The 20,796-nt window shown below is 42.1% G+C and overlaps 2 protein-coding genes across 3 annotated transcripts; one reads left to right on the top strand and one right to left on the bottom strand.

Moving 5' to 3' along the window:
• Positions 1-258: 258 nt before the first annotated feature.
• Positions 259-4,824, bottom strand: CCDC121 (coiled-coil domain containing 121). Of its 2 annotated transcripts, XM_054701251.1 has the most exons (3): positions 4,239-4,824; positions 2,980-3,795; positions 259-1,457 (listed from the first exon to the last, which is right to left on the bottom strand). In XM_054701251.1, coding segments are annotated over exons 1-3 (1,302 nt in total). In that variant the 5' UTR covers positions 4,724-4,824; the 3' UTR covers positions 259-1,456. The 2 variants fall into 2 exon arrangements, with proteins under 2 accessions (XP_054557226.1, XP_037384209.1); XM_037528312.2 differs by lacking the exon at positions 259-1,457 and having other exon boundaries at positions 1,824-3,795.
• Positions 4,825-4,849: 25 nt separating this feature from the next.
• GPN1 (GPN-loop GTPase 1) lies at positions 4,850-20,723 on the top strand. The gene is made up of 14 exons (XM_037528311.2): positions 4,850-5,004; positions 5,667-5,760; positions 7,102-7,141; positions 8,248-8,314; positions 9,291-9,328; positions 11,542-11,620; positions 11,839-11,933; positions 12,835-12,880; positions 13,498-13,644; positions 14,288-14,370; positions 15,929-15,968; positions 16,564-16,654; positions 18,751-18,858; positions 20,029-20,723. The coding sequence occupies exons 1-14, from the start codon at positions 4,894-4,896 to the stop codon at positions 20,112-20,114; spliced, it is 1,125 nt and encodes a 374-aa protein (XP_037384208.1). The 5' UTR covers positions 4,850-4,893; the 3' UTR covers positions 20,115-20,723.
• Positions 20,724-20,796: the final 73 nt, after the last annotated feature.

The following is a 20,796-nucleotide window of genomic DNA, read 5'->3' as shown; positions in this document are numbered from 1 at the left end:
TAATACACAGAAATGACAAACACCGAATTTAGGATAGTGCTCCTGGGATCCAGAGGGACTATGAGGGAATTTGTGGATAACGAGTTTGCTATATATACTGTGTATCTGGAGTACTTCTTAAAAATTATTTCACACAAATATATTTTACTCACCTCCTTCTTAAAAGGAAACACTTTAGAAATTTTATTTCTGCTTCATTTTAACTTTTGATCCCCCCCCCCACCAGTTTATAGTCTCTTTTCCCCTGTGTCTTGTTCATTTTTTTTTTTTTTAAGATTTATTTATTTATTTATACAAGCACTGGGTACAGTCAGAAGTGCGGGAGGGTGAGAGAATTCACCAGAGTCAGAGCGGGGAGCAGAGCAGGCAGAAGGACTGAAGCACACTGCTGAGGGGAGCAGCAGGCGGCAGAAGAGGTCTGCGCGCCATGTAGGACCGGGAGCAGCCAGGGATCGAACCAGTGCTGCAGAGGCTGCGGGCAGCTTTGCAATCCAGCGCTCAACCGCTGCGCCACCAGGGAGGCCCTCTTCTGTTCATTTCTTCTATTGAACCAGCATCCCAGGCTAACCATCATCACTGGCCTATACTGCAATAGCTTCCTAATAGGTTTTCTTCTGCTTTTTACTGGCTTGGACACACTCCACATAACAGTTGTAATGAGTTTTAAAATTGTAAGCCAGACCTCATTCACCTTCTAAAAGCCTAATGGTTTTCCACTGCACTTAGAACAATAGATAGATAAATAAAAGTAAAGATAGAAGTTGCTCCCTTTACCTTGTCCTCCAAGGAACACTCTCTGTGCTCCTGTGCTAACCTTTTCAGCTTCTTCCTCTGTCCCATCCATAGTCTCCAGCTACTCTTTAGCCACATTAATTTTCCTGTTCCTTGAAGCTACTAAGCTCATCCCCATTTCAAATGGCCTTTTGATTCACTGTTCTCTCTGCCCGAAAAGGTCTTTGCCAGGTTTTGCACTGTAGGCTTCTTTTTATGATTCAGATTTCAGTCTCAGAGGTCTTTTTCATCTAAACACACTTTCTATAACATCACCAGTTTAATGTTCATAGCAAAGCAAACAAAAAGGTAGATTGAGATACTAGTTGGCCAACCTACTGCTCACTTGCATGTAAGGATTTCAAAGTATGTGCATCAGATTATTCACCCTCTAAGGTGTTCAACTCCCACAGCCTCACTGAAGACACATCCTCGAGCAGTACTTTAGATCCATTACGTGGGATAATAGGAATTAAAAATATACTGAGATGAGTTGAAAGTTAATCACTCCTGATAGAGATAATCAGGACAGCAGTAGCAGGAGAGGAATTAACAGCAGAATAGTAAGAAAGATTGTAGATCCCTTCTGTTTGACTCCTTATCAACCTAAAGAACTATTTTCCTAGTTTTTTTTTTTTACAGCGACTAGGGCTTCAAATTTTCTTGGATATGATGTTTTTCAAGTTCTGAAAATAGGAATGAAAATAGCAGATTAAGTTACCTGCATGCTATCTAAATTTCTACTTTCTACATTAAAACTGCATTTTTATTCTATACATTTAGTATGAATAAGACACAGAAGTCATAATACGAGAAAAGTAGAAAATACTAAACCAATAAATCAATTATAATCTAAAATCACTTTAATATCAAAAAACTTTTTTCATAACTAACTAACAAAAATTGTTAAAGTTAGAAGTTAAAGACACCGAGGGAGAGTCCTTTTTTTAAATTCAATTTTAAAGGAATACAATTTAAACATGAATAAAACTGAAAATTTAGTAGAAATTTTTTGCATTTCATTACTGACAATTTTTGTAAAACAAAGTTGATTATATTTTCCCATAGAGGACCAATGTTAAAATTTAAGGTTATAGTCCTGTAGTAGGCTCTAACCGTCAGTATGTCATGAGTGCAAAAAAAAAAAACAACTACCCTGCAAGTCTATACTAATTTAAAATGATATTCTCAGTGCCATAAATATATGGCAAGTATTAACTGCAAAAGGCATTTCATTAAGTACACACAAAATAAGAAAATGTAATAAATGACCTGTAATGAAAGTACCAACTCTTTAAAGAGTTGTCCAAATATTTTAAAACCTTTATTTTTCTTGAAATAAGCAGAGGCACTGAGCTTTTTTTTTTTTTTTTAAATTAATGCTGGAGATGTTTCTTCACAGAAAACATTTTCAAAAGTAAGAGTTCTCCTACTATACATCTACTTTATTTCCCCCGCCCTTCTCAATTTACTCAGTTAAACTTGTATGGGCTGAATATCAGATGAAAGACCTTTTTGTCCAGTACTCACTGAACTTGCTGTTTTTAGAGAGTACTATTTCACTTGTGAAAAATTGTAAAAGGAATTACCTGGTGATCCAGCTTAAAATTTAAAAGGCATTTAAAACCACTTTGCTGAATTGGCCAAAAGCAGTGAGGACAAACTGATATTGTTTGGCTATAGAGGAAAAAGCATTCCCTAAAGGAATTTGAAATGTTGCCCTTAAAGTTGCTTTTTCTGTAAAGAAATCTAACTTAGCTAGATGAAATCACATAACTGTTTTCCTTTCTCTTCCTCAAGGTGATTTTCTTGAGCTAGTTTTATGTATAGGTGTTTGGCAAATAGTAGTAGGTTATCTAAAGCTTTGTGGAATGTCCTGATTTATTAACGAGGGCACCTGGAATATCTAATTCAGGGACGCCATCACAGAAATACCTAGCAGTACTGCTGGGGGGAAGTAGCAAATTCTATACTGATGGTTATTTTACCACAGCAGTCTGAGATTCCCAAAACCAACCTAACCAATTTTATGTGGCACCTAAGATTACCTGCTCCAGTTCTTACTGTTTTAGGAATTACTTTGGATTAATACTTGACTTGGTACCTAGGGGAGGGGTCACTGTGGATTTTGGAGCACCCTGTCCTTTTGGGCACCAATTATACAATCTTTGTAGTCGCTGCCTTCCCCTTTTTACACACTCCACATACCACTGTTCCTGCAGCAGCTGTTGCTTCTTAGTGTTTAACTTGTTTTGAGTAACCTCCAACTTCTGGCTTTGCTCCATTAGCTGCAGTAATTCTTTCTGTAACTGCAGATTCTCTCTGATGATGCCACAATGGAACTCAAAACTGTGCTGCTTTGCTGCCGACTGTATTGCTCGGAAACTGTTAGGTTTTCTTTTTCTTTTCCCAAACTGCCTCATGTCTGGCTCACTCAGTTGTTTCTCCAGTATTGCTTTTTCCTGGAAGAATGGGACCAGACTTTCCTGTATTTTTTCACGTGTTTCGGCATGGGTTTTCTTTTTCTTCTCCTGCAATGTCTCTATTTCTCTGTCCTGTTTCTCCTTTAATATCAAAAGGTCTCTCATTGTCTGCAACTTCAGCTTCAAATTAAGTTGAATCCCTTCACTCTGCAGGAGCTCCCTTTCAAGCATTGCTGTTTGTTTTGCATATTTGGAGACTGATTCTTGTCTTTTTTCTTCAGCATCCCCAACTATTTGTACATAGCTCTTCCACAGCATCTCAGCTTGCCTTCTATAGTCCTCAGTTTTGTTAGTCAGGTATTCCAGAAAGAATTTATTTTCAGCCTGGACATTTAACTTTTCAGTGTGTAGCTGCCTGCTTTCCTCCATTAGCGGTTCTTGCTGGACTTGAGATTGTTTTATTTGCTTGTCCAGCTTCATAAGTTCTGCTATCGTCGTATTTTTAAGTTTCATCTCTGCCTTTGTTAGCGTCTCTGTCTTGAAAACATCATTTATTAAACTAAGATACGGTGTAAGGGAACTACCCAAGTCCTCATTAAACCTGAAGGAAGAACACGTGAGAAATGAAAAATTGGGAAATAGTAAGTTCACCGTTGTATTTTAATTCATACAAAACGATATTTCTAAGCACCTACTAGTTCCTGACACTGCAAGGCACCGGGGGATACATGGGTAATTTTGTGGGAGTGTAGTTCACAAAAATTAACATACACTCATTCACTATAACCTTGCGAGGTATTATCTCAATTTTAAAGAGAACTTCAGTGACTTGGTCACAATTCACACCGTGGCAAGTGTGAGAGCCTGGGTGTGAAGCCTAAATCTTGGGTAAACCTAGCACAAGTGGCCCCAGGAACAAACTTAACACAAAGTGGCCCCAGGAACAAACCAGGCGTTTAGGAGCGGGAATTGTCTCGGCTTTTTCACCACCTTTCCGGTTTCCAAAGAGGCCTCCGTGGAGGGACGCGCCCCTTCGGTACCTACTTGCACGCGGATTCCGAGTCTTCCTCCCCAAGGTCGAGGCGTAGTTTACTGAGGGCGGGTGCCAAGGAGTGAGCTGTACTGTCTGGGGTCGACAACTTGAGGATAGGGTGTCTCGGGGCGGTAAGTTTTCGCACTTTCTCGCTTCTTCGCTCGACGGGTGTCGGCGATGCCCAGCAGTCCGGGGAGTCGCACCACGGCCGGGTCCCCGCCGGTCCAGCTCCGAGCGGCCCCTCCTGGGCTGCCGCAGAGGCCTTGGCAGCCAGTTCTGCAGTGGGTCGGCACCCTGCTTTTTCCCGGTGGGGGGAGGAACGCACTTTACTCATTCTCGTGCTGTGGAAGTCCTGCCCTCGGGATGCCCGCTCGGCTCGCCCTCCTGGGGACCATAGCGTCTCCACTCCCAGCCTCAAGCCTACAATGGTCAGCGGCTCGCTCTTCTGCCCCTTCCCGACGTCCTCCCAGCGTGCCCACTTTCCCGCCACAGTCATTAGAGCCAGCCCCGAAGCCGGGTCCAGAGAAAAGATGCTCCGGGGCCCGCCCCGCCCCTACGCGCGTCTGTCCCGGCGGCTGGTTCGAGCGTCTTGGCAACGCGGAGAGCCGGGAGGGCGCTCTAGCCTCCCGGAGTCTCTATGGTAGAGTGGGCGGAGCTTGGAGCAAGATGGCGGCGCCCGCAGCTTCTCCCGAGCCCCAGGCTTCTGGGGGTCCTCGGCCCCCAGTGTGTCTATTGGTGTTGGGAATGGCGGGATCTGGGAAAACTACCTTTGTTCAGGTGACGTACAAGACGCCGGCATGGTAGGGGCGAGAGTTGCCTGTGCGGGTGGAGGTCAGGGAGAAAGCGGGGAAGGGCTCACTGGGGAGCTGAGGGGACCGGCGCGTGGTTTGGGCGGACTTGCTAGCAACTTGCGTTCCTTCCTGCGCGAAGCACTCTCGGACCCTAGCCTGGGGGAATGAAAGCTCTTTGCCGCGCATCCTCAGTGCGTACTTAGTCAGTTTCTCACTTTGTATTGGAATGGTCTGACCGATAAAGTTGCCCACTCCTCGAAGGCAGAGGCTTCGAGTAACTGGCCATGCACTCAGTACTGGCTTACGCAGGCTTTCGGTGAAGACTGCTAAGACATGATTTCCTGCGCGTCTGTGTTTGAAGCACTGAGGGTACTGCGAATCTGCGAGCGATCTCGCTTAAATGAAGCTAATATTTCTGTGGGAATGATAGAAATCCCCACAAACAAGATTAGAAAATAAATGATCGAGAATATGGGAGGCTCTGTTAAATGGATGATTAAGAAAGTAGCATTTCGGTTGAGCGTATTTCAGGTAGAGGGAAATATAAGTGCCAAAGTATTCAGGTATGTCGATAAAGAAATGGAAGTTCTCTCTTGTCCACTCTTCATGCCTTTGTCTCACTCTTTCCCTTTCCCAATATCTCTGCAGAGGCTTACGGGACATCTGCATAGTCAAAGCATTCCACCTTATGTGATCAACCTGGACCCAGCTGTGCATGAAGTTCCCTTTCCTGCCAACATTGGTGAGTAAACTCTCCTAGAATTGTGTGAAGAGCCTCAGAGAATGGAAAGGCTCCAACCTGATAGTCTTAAATGCCTTTTGTTTTCATTTTTTCTAAACTATTTACTTTTATTTGCTTAGACCCCTGAATAGGCTTCTCCCTTATTTACATTATCTCTTTGCTTACTCTTTGCCCTTTCCTAAAATTTTTAACATTCACCTTTATCTCTTCTCTTTTTTGACCCTAACCTGTTTATGGCCTAAGAATGTTGTTATTTGGGAAAATTAAGAGACAGAAAGTCAATCCTTTCACTCTTAGGCCATAAACAGCTCTGATACATAAACTGTTTTTTTACTTCATTTCTTTTCTCAAAGTTTGCTTAGTGATAAGAGATCTTGTGTCCTTGTTCACTTACTGATCTGTAGCAACCTTGCTTCCAATTCCAAGGTTACATGGAAAACTGTGTATATAGGCATATGTGGCTTGTTGTAGGGAGAGGTGCCCAGTTATTAGACTTTAAGAGGAGTCTGAGACTATAAAATAGATTAGAATGGATGTGATCCAGCATCAGGATTCTTTTTTTTTTTTTTTTAAGATTTATTTATTTATGCATACAAGAACTGGGGTACTAGCCAGAGGTGTGGGGGGTGAGAGGATTCCCCGGAGACAGAGTGGGGAACAGAATAGGTGGATTGACTGAAGTACACTGCTGAGGGGAGCAGCAGGCAAGTCAGGAGAGGTCCACTGCACCATGTGGGTGCTCCCTGGCCAGCTGGGGATCGAACTCTTGATGCAGTGACTGCAGATAGCTTCATAGGTTGCTTCTTAATCCCGTGGGCCACCAGGGAGGCCAGATTCTTGATAGGATCTAGGCTTCCTAATTTCCAGGCTTTCACTGTGTGCTAATCCTCTCTCTCCTTGCCTCTTAATTCTATTAAGCTGCTTGTACCCCAAACATACTAATAGAATATCTTGTGTTAAGAAGCAGAGATCATTTCAGAAGACTTTGGGGGGACAGGAAGGAAAATTGTTCATCTTCTTAAAGAATGGAATTCTGATATGTGATGGGATAGGTCTATAGACAGGTAGATAGGTTCAGTTAGACATTATTGAAAAGATTAATTCCTTTTTAAAAAATCATGTCTGCATTATCCTTGTTACCAGGCAATTAGTAAGAAATAAAACTTTCTGAGTTTGGTCCCTTTTTCTATGCAAATAGTCAGTGATAAGGTATTTTTTTTCCTCTGAGGAAGCAGAGATTACTTGAGAGACTTACTAACTTTGGATATTGTAAGAGGTAGGGGCAATCAAGTATATTGTTTCTTATGTGTTAAATTCCAATTAATTCTTTCATCCCTCCAGATATTCGGGACACTGTGAAGTATAAAGAAGTCATGAAACAGTATCCTTTTCCACATCTACTTCAGTGGACTTATCCTAGCTAGTTATTTTGTCTATTTTGTGTCTCTGATGTGTGTTTTTCCATTTCCTTGTGACACACAAACAAAAGCATTTTTTTTTTTTTTTAATAGAGGCATGTTTTATTTATTTATTTATTTGTTTGTTCATTTGTTTTTGTTTATACATGCACTGGGTACAGTCAGAAGCGCGGGAGGGTGAGAGAATTCACCAGAGCCAGAGCGGGGAGCAGAACAGGCAGAAGGACCGAAGTACACTGCTGAGGGGAGCAGCGGGTGGCAGGAGAGGTCTGCGCACCATGTGGGACCCTCCTCCGGTGGCCGGGGAGCAGCCGGGAATCGAACCGGCGCCGCAGAGGCTGCGGGCAGCTTCGCAACCCAGCGCTCTACCGCTGCGCCACCGGGGAGGCCCAACAAAAGCATTTTTTAAAAAGTAATTTTATTAGTAAAATAGAAGATGAGTGTGTGGAGAGGTATTGTAGGTAATAAGAAATATTATTATTTCAATTTGTGTGTTTTCTACCATCTCCCCAGACTGCAAGCTTTAGTAACCAGATCACATGGAGTGAGAGACTAGCTGATGGCATGGCAGGGTGCCCAAGGTAGTATTGCTCTAGAGGATACATCCATTGGTCATCACCACTTCACATTGGGAAACTCAGAAATGAGTAGGGTTAGTTGGATCAACTTTTAATACATTGCTTTGTGAAATGTGAACTTTGCCTTTAGGTAAGACTAATTATAATCAGCAGGTTAATTAATTAGTGATGGTCTGAACAAGAAGTATTATATAGGTGATCTTAATGTTTAATGCCAGCAGGCTGTCACTGCCTGATGGATCTGACTGTTATAGTTTGATCACTTTATAGTTTCTTCATTTTGCCTGACCATCCCTAAAAAGATAAATGAACTGGAAAGTCCTGGGTCATAATGCTTACCTATGAGTGGTGGTACATTCTAATCAGGGATTAGCTCGCCAATTTCTATTTCTGGAACACTAATATTTAATGCTATTTGTGTGGGTAATATCCTGGGTGTGGACTTCATTATCTGATTTGTAAGCAATTTAAACCCTCAACTTAGTGTCTAGATATGGACTTGGACCTAATGGTGGTATAGTGACCTCACTCAATCTGTTTGCTACCAGATTTGATCAGGTATGTGTTTATATAATCATGATTGTGTAAACCTATGACTCTTAAATGCGTTAACTTGATCACATTTGGAAAAAAGAGCAGTAAACCTGAATATAAATATAAAAAATAAGTAAACATTTTGGTAGAGAGTAGGCTGAGAGGGGATGATCAACATTGTGAGACACTTTACATTTAATACTTGTGACAGCCAATAAAACAAAAATCCAGGAGACCTGGATTCTTTTTTTGATCTGTTATTGGCTTGCAGTGTTTTTTGTTTTTTTAAAGATTTATTTATTTATTTATACAAGCACTGTGTACAGTCAGAAGCGTGGGAGGGTGAGAGAATTCACCAGAGTCAGAGCGGGGAGCAGGGCAGGCAGACAGACGGAGGACACTGCTGAGAGGAGCAGAGGGTGTGGCAGGAGAGGTCTGCGTGCCATGTGGGACCCTCACCAGCTGGCTGGGGATTGAACCGGCGCTGCAGAGGCTACAGGCAGCTTCGCAGCTTAGTGCTCAACCGCTGCACCACCGGGGAGGCCCTGGCTTGCAGTGTTAACCTGAGTATGGGGTGGAGGATAAGTTGAGAAGGGCTAGCAGGCATGGAATGGTAAGATAATGGGGCCTTTTCCTTATAACAAATAGCTGCCATCATTTAGGTTTTCTCTGTCATCCTCTACACCATAAAAGTGTTTTGTAATCATTCATTTTTTTTACCTTGAGATCACTCTATGAGACAGGCTAGTCACATTTTATTGGAGTCATTTACCAGAGAAATGATATGACATTGACAGATCTAGTCTTCAGTTTCTCAGGCCCTTGCACCTTGCTCAAAGTGTTGCAATGCTGCTGATGTAGCTGTGTTTCTTGGGCTCAGTGGGTTTATTAGTTGGTGTCCTAAGATTGAGCCTGTGAGGCGGTCCCCACGGAGAGGACCCTGGGATTTTGTGTTGAAATTACAATTACATTCATTGTAATTGACATCTTTTTCTGTTAGGTGATGAAATTTATTGAGAAGGCCCAGAACACATCCAAGTAAGTGATTTCAGTTTACTGCCCGTCTGATAATCTTTAGTATTTCTAGGCATTTGAAGGACTTTGGGATGCTATCTACCTCTGAAAGGATGTAGAATGAGTTGAAACCATTAGCAATAAAAAAAAGTGAGCAACAAAATCATTAAGATTTTAATGATTACATTGCTATACAGTGTGGAGTTAAATTTTATAGTATCCCACCTTCATTCACTTTGGTACACGTTCATGACTTCTTTGGAAATAATTTGAGACTTTGTTCAAATTCACTTGTCTACCTGCCTTCTCTTGGAACCCCATGCTTGTTGACATTAAAGTTTCTGAATTGCCTTTATAATTCTTATTTAAATGAATGTAATTTATAGGATTCAGAAGAATAATTATTTTTAATTTTAAAAGTATAAAAATATAAAATATATTTGTTCATAATATGTTCTTATTATCCACAATTAACTAGAAAAACATTTAAAAAATTAGAAAAAGCATTAGAAAACATTAGAGAAATTTTTTGTTTGCTTTTTTAAGAGAATAATGATTTTTTTTTTTTTTTGTGGGACCCTCACCAGTGGCCAGGGAACGAACTGGTGCTGCAGAGGCCGCGGGCAGCCTCGCAGCCCAGTGCTTAACTGCTGCGCCACCAGAGGAGGCCCTGTTTTATTATTTTTGTGAAAAAGTTTATGTGCTCATTATGAAGCTCTCAAACCATGCATAATATTTGAAAGATGAAACTATCACCTTGATTCTAACTAGAAATAGCTGTCATGTCAGTGACTCATTCCACATGTTTGAGGCATGTACACAAAGATAGAGGGATGGAGAAGGTGTTTTTATAAAAATGGGATCATGCTAGACGTAGTTTTTAGAAATGAAAGTTTATTTATTGAGATTTATTTATTTATTTTTTTTTATTTATAGAGGCATGCTTTATTTATTTGTTTGCTGGTTTGTTTGTTTGTTTTGTTTATACATGCACTGGGTACAGTCAGAAGCGCGGGAGGGCGAGAGAATTCACCAGAGCCAGAGCGGGGAGCAGAGCAGGCAGAAGGACCGAAGTACACTGCTGAGGGGAGCAGCGGGCGGCAGGAGAGGTCTGCGCGCCATGTGGGACCCTCCTCCGGTGGCCGGGGAGCAGCCGGGGATCGAACCGGCGCCGCAGAGGCCGCGCGCAGCTTCGCAACCCAGCGCTCAACCGCTGCGCCACCGGGGAGGCCCCTATTTATTGAGATTTAAAGTGGCACATCATAAAGGAGTCCAGCAAGATGGCAGCAGAGTGAATAGGCCAGGCTTTCTCCCCCACATAAATTCACATATCGTAAAGTGCATGCTTTTAAAGTATACATTTTAGTGGTTTTTAGAATATTCACAAGTTGTGCATTGATCACAACTATCTAATTTCAGAACATATTCAGCATCCTGACAGGAAGCCCCCTATGCCTTGGCAGTCACTGTTTACTCCCCCTTCCTCCCACTCCTGGGAACTATCCCATTTTACATTCCTACTGGCTATGTCTGAGGGGTCCAGTTTCTTCATAGCCTCAGTCCTTGCTCTTGTCCTTGTTTTTGATTATAACCATCTTAATGGGTGTGAATTGGTATGTAATTGTGGTTTTGATTTGTATTTCCTCAATGATTAATGATGTCGACCTTATTGTTGGACATGTACTTATTGTCTCTTGGTATATATATTTGGAGAAATATCTATTCAAATTCTTCACTCACTTTCGAAACAGCCTTATTAAGATATAATTCATAGACCATACACTCCAACCATTTAAAGTGTACAATTCAGTGGCTTTCAGTATAATCACAAATTGTGCAACCATCACCACAATCAATTTTAGGGTATTTCTTCACCTCAAGAGGAAACCTTCTGTTCTTTAGTTATCACCCCCCTCCCTGCCCTCTGACATTCTCCCTTAGCAGTTGGATGGTTTCCCATTCTGACTTTGTTTATCTCTGATTTTTAGTGCAGTGTGTTGCTAAGACTGTATCAGTTTCTTCCAGGGTTATTTGCGGCAATTGATGAAAGGCTGCTCCCTTACTTATTAGTTTGAATATTGGCTAATGTACAAAGCCTGGGGGATATGTTATGCATTTTAAGGATGACAGGAGGAAGTTAAGACTTGGCATTGTGAAGAGATTATCAGAGAACCAGATGGGATGACTTTCAGCATTGCACATGCCTAATACTTCTTTCATGGTCTCTCTTGACATAGATATGTCTTGATTGACACACCTGGACAGATTGAAGTATTCACCTGGTCAGCTTCTGGGACAATCATCACTGAGGCCCTGGTGAGCATTCTAGGGCTTGTTATAGAGGGTAGCTAGAGAGCTGGAAAACATGAATGGAAAAAACATCTTTATATTGCCTGGGACCTTATGTGGGAGGGAGTCTGGCAGCTGTGCACACCTGACTAAAGTGGTTCCCCCTTGCTATGGAATTTGAAAAAGAGTTTGGGGGACAGGCCATGAGCCCTCTAAGTAAAGCTTAGATTATTTTGTGGTTTTAGGCATCTTCATTCCCAACAGTTGTGATTTATGTAATGGACACATCGAGAAGTACCAACCCAGTGACCTTCATGTCCAATATGCTCTATGCCTGCAGGTAATTGGTTATTGGTAGAATTACATCAAGGTATGAGGCCTTCTCTTCTCCTTTGTTTTTGAGTCCTGAGAACTTTCCACTAGAGTTGTGCTCTTTCGCACTTGCCATTTAGTTTAGTGTCTGTGTGTCGGGGAGGGATCAGAAGAGGAAAGAGGCGCGCATGCTGCTGGCATTCTGTGTCAGCAACTTCTTATCTTCCTTGCCTGCTGGTACAGAAACAGGTGGTGTAAGAATATGAACCTTTTGTAATTGTTCCCATTTGAATGAAATGCAAGTCTAAATAGAATATGTGGCCCTGGTCTAAGTGCTCGGTTATGATAGGTAAGGTATAATTATAACACAGGGAGACGCTATAAAGATTGACCCGTAATTTGAAAATGTGCAGGTTTGCCCCAGGTGTGTTGCCGTTAGAAGAGGAAGCACCTGCCTCACTAGGGTGTATTGGTGCATTAGATCTGGGAGCAAGGAAGACCATTTTAAAGTTGAGAAGATTTGATATGGGGTAAACAAAAGCCATTAGCAGCATACCTCACTTCTAATGACTATGGATAGCCCCTCATATTAGATGCAGGAAATCCTTGTGCAAACAGAAATCTGATGACTGACAGCAGCATTTCATTTTCATATTAATTGTTTAAAATATTATTTGGTAAAAAATGAACAACACACATATATCAGGATCAAAACGCTATTACCCTGAGAAAAAGAGCAAGAATGCTTGTGTTTGCTTGATGTTGGTGGCTTTCCTCTTGTGGGAGAATATAACGTGAGTGCCGTTGTAGAATGGATACCTACGTTTAGAGTCTAAACCCATCCCTTCTCCTTACTTCCAAAAGACTGAAATCATGCAAACAAGAGCCTAAGTGATTTTACTAATAATGTCTTAATATTTGATTTTCAGCATCTTATACAAAACCAAGCTACCTTTCATTGTGGTCATGAATAAAGTAAGTGGTTCCTTCTGTTGTGATTCAGTACATATTTTTCTTCAGGATACTATGTTATCGGAAGGTTTAGGTAGGTGAGAAGGATTATTTCAAATGCTGGAGAACGGATTCAGTCTTAACTGAAGCAAAGGCATGAGCACTTCTAGGAAAAGGATTCAATCCAATTGAATATCACCAACTCATCCAGAGTTATTTGAGGCTAAGTGGACTAGCCCCTCAAACTTATTGTGTATGTTGTCCCTCAAAATCAAGATCATGTAAATGGGAGAGGGCCTGCTAATCTATGGGAGTGGCAGGCAACAGACAACATATAAAATGTCCCTGTTGCTGGTTGATGGCCAGGACGCACGGGTCTGCTTGACTCTGGGGCCTGGAATGTGCAGGCATCCACTGTGAGCATGGTCACTTGGCAGTGGCTGGAGAGTATGTGTCTTCATTTTTTACAGAACAGTCTTGTTTCGCTGTGGCTTGTTACTGTAGAAGAGAAAATGGAAGAAGCAGAGGAAAGAAATAAATGATTGCTCTTTGCTGTTACTACTTAATTAAAAAATTTTTTTTTGCCATTTTTAATGTCTAACCTTCTCTGTGATTGCTGTGTTTACTTCTCTCTGGTGCAGACCGACATCATTGATCACAGCTTTGCAGTGGAATGGATGCAGGATTTTGAGGCTTTTCAAGATGCTTTGAATCAGGAGACTACGTACGTCAGCAACCTGACTCGTTCAATGAGCCTGGTGTTAGATGAATTTTATAGCTCACTCAGGGTAAATTTTCTCTCCTGCTCACATTAACAGCCTCTCCTGATAACCTTTCCACCCTGAGAGCTCACTTTGAACCCATCTTAGAAATGAAGTTCATTACCTTCTGAAAACTAACTTTAAAGCATTGCTTATTAAAAATTAGAGGTTTAAAAGGTAAATAAGATAGAGATCCTACCCTCAGGGAATTTATGGTCTAGTCAGGAGAGAAAGATATACACAGAATTGAAACTTATGTGATAAGTACCTTAGGAAAGATTGGAAGTTGGGGCCTCCCTGGTGATGTAGGGGTTAAAGTCTCAGCATTATCAAGCTATAGCCAGCTACTGCGGTATGAATTGGATCCCTGGTCAGGGAGCTAACTCACATGGTGAAGCAGACCTCTCCTGTCTTGTCCGCTGCTCCCCTCAGCAGTGTGTTTCAGTAGATCTGCATTTTCTTCTCCCCACTCTGTCTCTGGTGAATCCTCTTACCTCCCACACCTCTGACCTCCACCCCAGTTCTTGTATGCATAATTAAATAAAAATAAATCTTTTTAAAGAAAAAGAAAGATTGGGAGTTGAAGATTTTATGATATTTGAACAAAATAACATATACCATTTAAAAATATATTGTTGTTTTCTCAGTGCATTAATGGTGCTTTTGGCAGGTGGTGGGTGTCTCCGCTGTTCTGGGAACCGGCTTAGATGAGCTCTTTGTGCAAGTCACCAGTGCTGCCGAAGAATATGAAAGGTGAGCTATTGATGACGTTCTTTGTAACCCGTATGTCTGATATGGCAGCAGGGTTGCGAGGCAAAGCATTTTGGTTTTCGTGGTGCTCTATGTTTGCCATAAACTTATGTTCTGGCTCTGACTACACATGGGGGTAACAAGTCTCCATTAACTTAAATAGATGTATACAATCTTGGATGATCAAGAGCGGGAGTCTGACAGACTCTTTTTGTTAAAAGCCGCATAGTTAGCATATTAGGCTTCGTGGGCCATACTGTCTCCGTTGCAGCTACTCCGTCCTGTCATTGTTGTACAAAAACACACAGGTGATTCGTAAATGAATGTGCATGATGCCAGGCCGCAGTGTTGATTTGGCCTCTTTACCAGTGACTGACCCCTGATTAAGAACATAAACAAGTCAGACAGGCTTGGGTTGCATTTCTCTTTCCTCCACTGAGTGAGAGAGTGAGTGACCTTAGCAGGTTTTCATCATTCGTAGCTCAGGGATAATAGCAATTATTGCTAAAGTCATTGTGAGGATTGAGAAAATAGTTCAAAGGTACCCAGCTACTTGCTGACACAGTAAGCAGATGATAGAGGGTTCTTATAACTGTTGTAGTCACTGCTGGGACCCTGTGTGCCTACTGCAGCATGCAGCCAGTGCCTGCACACCTCCTTTGGCTGGTGATTGACTGCTTACCTGCTTGTGCCTTTGACCGCACACTTAGTGAGATCCTAGCAAGCATGTTTTGGTTTTTGGACACATTTTGATTTTGTTTCATTAGACAAACGTGGGGGTGGTGGTAGGGTATGTGTGTGTGTGTGTGTGTGTGTGTGTGTGTATGTCCCCTCAAAGCCTCAGGGTGGATCCTTCTCTATATCCTTTCATGGTTGCCCAGATAAACCACATTTATATATGAGTATATATGAGGCTTCCTAAGCCCCACAGGCCTGCTGCCTTTACAAACCTCCAAATGTTTATCCAGATGAACGAACTCACCAGTCATGGCCTCCAGAGTTGATCTTTCCAGGTGGCAGCTCGTCTTTTGTCTCTTTGCTAGCTTCAGGGTAGGAATGGCCAACCCCCGCTTTTCATTCCATGGAAATAGAAGCTTAGTGGCTAAGTCCTGTTGCATCTGGTGTTCAGTGAAGTAAGATCCGTCCTGAGTGGGCCTCCCCGGTGGCGCAGCGGTTGAGCGCTGGGTTGCGAAGCTACCCGCAGCCTCTGCAGCGCTGGTTCAATCCCCGGCTGCTCCCCAGCCACCGGAGGAGGGTCCCACATGGCGCACAGACCTCTCCTGCCGCCCGCTGCTCCCCTCAGCAGTGTACTTCAGTCTGCCTGCTCTGCTCCCCGCTCTAGCTCTGGTGAATTCTCTCACCCACCCGCGCTTCTGACTGTACCCAGTGCTTGTATAAATAAATAAAAATAAATTTTAAAATAAAAAAAGAATTTATCTCCCTTTAAAAAAAAAAAAAGTTCCTTCCTGAGTGTCAAAGTTCTAGGAAAAGAGAAGTGATAGAGGAGGGGGACAGGGCAGATTACTAAGCCAAGGAATTTAGAAAGTGTTTTTTTTCCCAGGGAGTATCGTCCGGAATATGAACGTCTGAAGAAATCACTGGTAAGAAAGGAGGTTGTGTATTTTAGGGCCACTAAAATGACAAGTTCAAACTGTGTAGTAATCCTCCTACAGGTGTCTTTGTTTTGACTCACACAGTGTCTTTTTGATACTTGGTAACTGAAATTTGTAAATCTGTATGTATGCTGTCTGGATGCAGAATGATTACAATTTTTCTTCTCTATCCAAATTTTTAAAAATCTGATTTTTCCTATAATATATGCCAGGCATCTTACACCCACCCCTGCCCTCCTCTAAGGTCCATGTGCAAGCTAGTGGTAGAATTTTACTTAGGGACAGAAGTGTTGCACAGCTTGTATCTAAAATGACCAGGTGTCCTGCCTCCATCGGCCACATCAGGCCCCTTATCACTGTCTTCCTGCCAGGTCTACCTGAGGGTTCTTTTGAGATGTTTTTGTGTGCCATTTCTGATGCTTTACCTCAGTATGCAGAGCCCCCTTTTCCCCCCAGTCTGAACAGCTAGTCTGGGCCCATTAATTAGCCTCAGTGTTTAAGTAGCCTTGAGTATTTGTATAATTGACCATCTCCAGTTAAAAGGTGGCTCCAAACACCATGCCATTTGCCTCTCTATACACAGGCCAGTGCACAGAGCCAGCAGCAGAAAGAACAACTGGAGCGCCTTCGGAAAGACATGGGCTCTGTAACCTTGGACCCAGGGTCGGCTGCAGGTATTGGAAGGTCTCTTTGTGTTAGGAACTAAGAAGAGGGAATGCTTACTTCCAGTCAGCTGAAGATACTTATATGCAAAAGAAAAAAAGTAAATGTGGTATGATTGATAGATAGAGCTGCTTTCAATGTCTTTATAAAATAGTTTGGAAAGGAAAGCCCCTGAAAGCCATATGCAGCTATGCCACTTTGGGTTCTTTGGGTTCTGATATATATATATTTTTTAAAGATTTATTTATTTATACAAGAACAAGGGTACAGGGCCTCCCTTGGTGGCGCAGTGGTTGAGTGCTGGGTTGCGAGGCTGCCTGCAGCCTCTGCAGCTCCAGTTCAATCCCCAGCCACCGGCGAGGGTCCCACCAAAAAAAAAAAAAGAACAGGGGTACAGGCCAGTGGCATGGAAGGGTGAGAGAATTCACCAGAGACAGAGTGGAAGCAGAACAAGCAGACAGATGAAAGCACTGCTGAGGGGAGCAGTGGGTGAGTCAGGAGATGTCTGCTGTGCCATGTGGGTATCTCCCTGGCCGGCCAGGAATTGAACCGTGCTGCGGAGGCTGCTGATAGCTTCATAGTTGAGACTTATCCCCCTGTGCCACTAGGGTCTCCCCCTACCTGCACTGATGTTAAAGAGGAATTCACTCATGTTTTATTGTAGTACTTGTATGGTTTCATTTTCCACATTTGGGTCCTTGATGCATTTAGAGTTTATTCCTGGGTATGGTCTGAGGTATAAGTCGATGATATCTCAGTTGTACCACACTGGTTATTAATAAGTCTACTTTGTTCCAGTGATTTGAGATGCTGCCTTTATTGTATATTTAAGTTCCATGTACTTGGGTTTATTTCTGGACCTCCCATTTTATTCTTCTGAACCATTTTGTGCTTGTACTATACTGTTTTGATTATGTGTAGTCCTTATAACATGTTTTAATATCTGCTTGGGGGAGTTCCCCTCATAGTTTTCTTTTTTGCTGTTTCTGTAGGTATTCTTATGTATTTACTTATGCACATGAACTTCAGTATCAACTTAGCTTGCTAAAACAGCTTGATGTTGCTTCTGCTGGCTATCCTTGTGCCCAGCTCAGCTCTATTTTTTTTTTTTTTTTAAGATTTATTTATTTTTATACAAGAACTGGGGTATGGGCCAGAAGCGTGGGAGGGTGAGAGGATTCACCAGAGACAGAATGGGGAGCAGAACAGGCAGATGGACCGAAATACACTGCTGAGGGGGGCAGTGGGCGTGACAGGAGAGGTCTGCCATGCCATGTGGGAATCTCCCTGGCTGGCCAGGAATCAAACCCATGCTGTAGAGGCTGCGGACAGCTAGTGCTGCGTTCAACCCACTGCGCCACCGGGGAGGCCCCGGCTCAGCTTTCTTAACTGCTTGGGCTCCTGGAGAGAGAGTTGTCCCGTGTCTTTAGGATACTTGCCATGTTTTAGATCCTGAGATCCTGATAGATACCAACCCCTGTAGGCTGAATCCTCTGCCTATGAATTACTTGATCAGATTTTCTCCTGATTATTGCAGCTCATCCCTTACTCATTTTCTGTGAGTAAGGAACTATACCTCTATCAGTATATTCAGTCTTCTACCTCCTCCCCTCACCGCCCCCCCCATCCCCCCGGTTTTTTGAATAATACCCTGACTCCTCTCTTGTGTAATTTTTTTTACCCTCTGGTCGCTTCAGACTCTCTCTAAACTTAATTTCCACCAGGAAGCTTCCTTGGCACTCCTTGGCCCACCAGCACATTGGATCTGCTTAGATGTCTTTAACTTTCACAGGAAACACCACAGCCCCTGCCCTGCCCTGAGCTGGTAACAAGGAATGCTGTTACTGCTAAGATAGGCTACTTGAAAGTTATTTTACTCAGTTTTAAAATAGAACCTTTTGGATTATTAGGATTGTGAAAACACTTTGTGAACTGAACTGTGGTAGAAATGTTTCGTGGTATAAGTAGTAAATTTAGAAGAATCTTCACTTTATCACAACCACTTTCATTCTGCCATTTTATACCTATTATCACTTACTGATTCAAAATCACCTTAACGAGGAAGCGTATGTTCATGACATGTTACTGATAGGTGTTTTCTCTGTAGACAGCTTATCTCCTGTGCTGGACCCTTCTGACTTGATCCTGACTCGGGGAACCTTGGATGAGGAGGATGAGGAAGCTGATAGTGATACTGATGATATTGATCATCGAGGTGAGAAGTGGCTGAGGTGGCCTCCTGAAAATAGCTGAGTGGCTCATCCTCACATGTGTGCGCAGGAGCTGCTTCCTGCTGAGGGACCGTAAGCAAGCAGCCAGTGATAGGAGAGGGGGAGATGGTTAAGGACACAGCACAGAAGACTTCCGTGAGAGTTCCTGACCTTCCTGCAGAATGGTTCATTTGAGCTGATAACGAGCCTCCTTATGTATTCTTATCTTCAGGTCCTAACTCAATTTGAGGAACCCAGGAATTTGTTTGTCATTGTTGTTTTCAGAATATATAAGGAGGCCTCAGCCTACCTCAACCAAGCTGAGGACAGAGTGGCTCTCAAAATCAAAAGGATTCCACTTTGGCATAATTTTATGGAATCTATTTTTGCAGTGACCCTTTTAGGTTTGACCAAGAGAAAACCTCTCTTTACTCCATCAGGCTGGATGCTAACATGTAAATTGCCTCATTTGGTCAGATTTACTGAGGTTTGATTTACAAACACTAAACCCACTTTTGTAAAATGTATAGTTTGATAAATTTTAGCACATAGTCTTGTAATTATCATCAACATCAGAACACTTCTATCATCCTAAAAGTTCCTTCTTGTCTTTTTATTCATTTCCCCACACAGCTAGTTTCTGGCAAACGCTGATTTCTAGTTCCAAAATTTTGTTCTTTCTAGAATGCTTTTTGCATTTGACTTTTTTTTTACTTAGTGTTAATTCTTTTGGTGATCCCTCCAGGTTGTTGTATCAATAGGATTTTCTTTTATATTGCTCAGTAATAATCCATTATGTGGATGTACCACAATTTATCTACTCACCAAGTGATTGATATTTGGGTTATTTCCAGATTTTAACTATTGTAAGTAATATTGCTATAAACATTGATAGGTGTTTGTGTGAGTATATGTTTTTATTTCTCTTTGTTAAAAATACCCATGAGTGGGTTTTTTAGTTAGTTTATGAGGGAGCTATTTTCCCCACCTAGTAATGAAAGAAATTGTACATTTTGGGCCACGTGATAAATAGAACCTGCTTCTGGGAGATATTTCCTTGGTAAGAGAAGTGAACATTTAGTAACTTAGAATTAAAGTATTATTTCTGATGCTGGATGACAGCAGCTCTAATCCACTGGGAGAGTTTAAAAAGATCTGATATTTTCTCCTTGCAGTCACAGAGGAAAGTCATGAAGAGCCAGCTTTTCAGAATTTTATGCAAGAATCAATGGCACAGTACTGGAAGAGAGGTAGCAAATAGATTCTAGAAGTCCAGAGTTTTGGAGTTAACTCTGTGGAAGAACTGTGCTTTCCTCTGATTGGGGGCTACTATAAGGATAATTTTGTTCAGAATGGCAGTCTCTCCTATTAGGAAAATCTGACTGATGAAGACCCTTGGACTGACAGGTGGATACCAGTTTCCCTGGCTTTTTCCTTGGATTTATGCAAAGAAGGATATTCTGACAGTTCTTGGATGTGGATATCCCTTGAGGTCTGAAGTGTCAAGTCTTATCATTTGAACTCAAGCACTTTTTCTGCTGATGGATGGAACAGAGAGATATTACTGAACTTCAGATCTCTAATATTTGACTGGAATTCCAGCCTCTACTTCCCCAGCATCTTGTCCAGAGTGGCACTGGAGTGTCCTTGGCATCCAATCAATGCTGATAGTAAGTGTGCCTCACAGTGGGCAGCTCATTATAGGGCACCAGGAAGTGGTGGGCAAAACCTGATTTATGAATAAGAAATGAATAAGATAATGCTTTCCATGGTGACTTAGATAAAGAGTTTTTAATTTTAACCTTGTAAGCTTGCTTGTCATAATTCCAAATAAGGAAATTATATAAATGCAAATAGAGTTGCTTCTATTCAACAGAGTTTTTTTTTTAAATTTATTTTTTTAAGTAGATTTATTTATTTATACATACAAGAGCTGGGGTACA

This window comes from Talpa occidentalis, unplaced genomic scaffold (assembly GCF_014898055.3).
Source record: "Talpa occidentalis isolate TD23 unplaced genomic scaffold, MPIMG_talOcc4v2.1 talOcc4.5, whole genome shotgun sequence".
Classification (NCBI taxonomy): Eukaryota; Metazoa; Chordata; class Mammalia; order Eulipotyphla; family Talpidae; genus Talpa; species Talpa occidentalis.
This window is presented reverse-complemented; position numbering and strand designations above follow the sequence as displayed.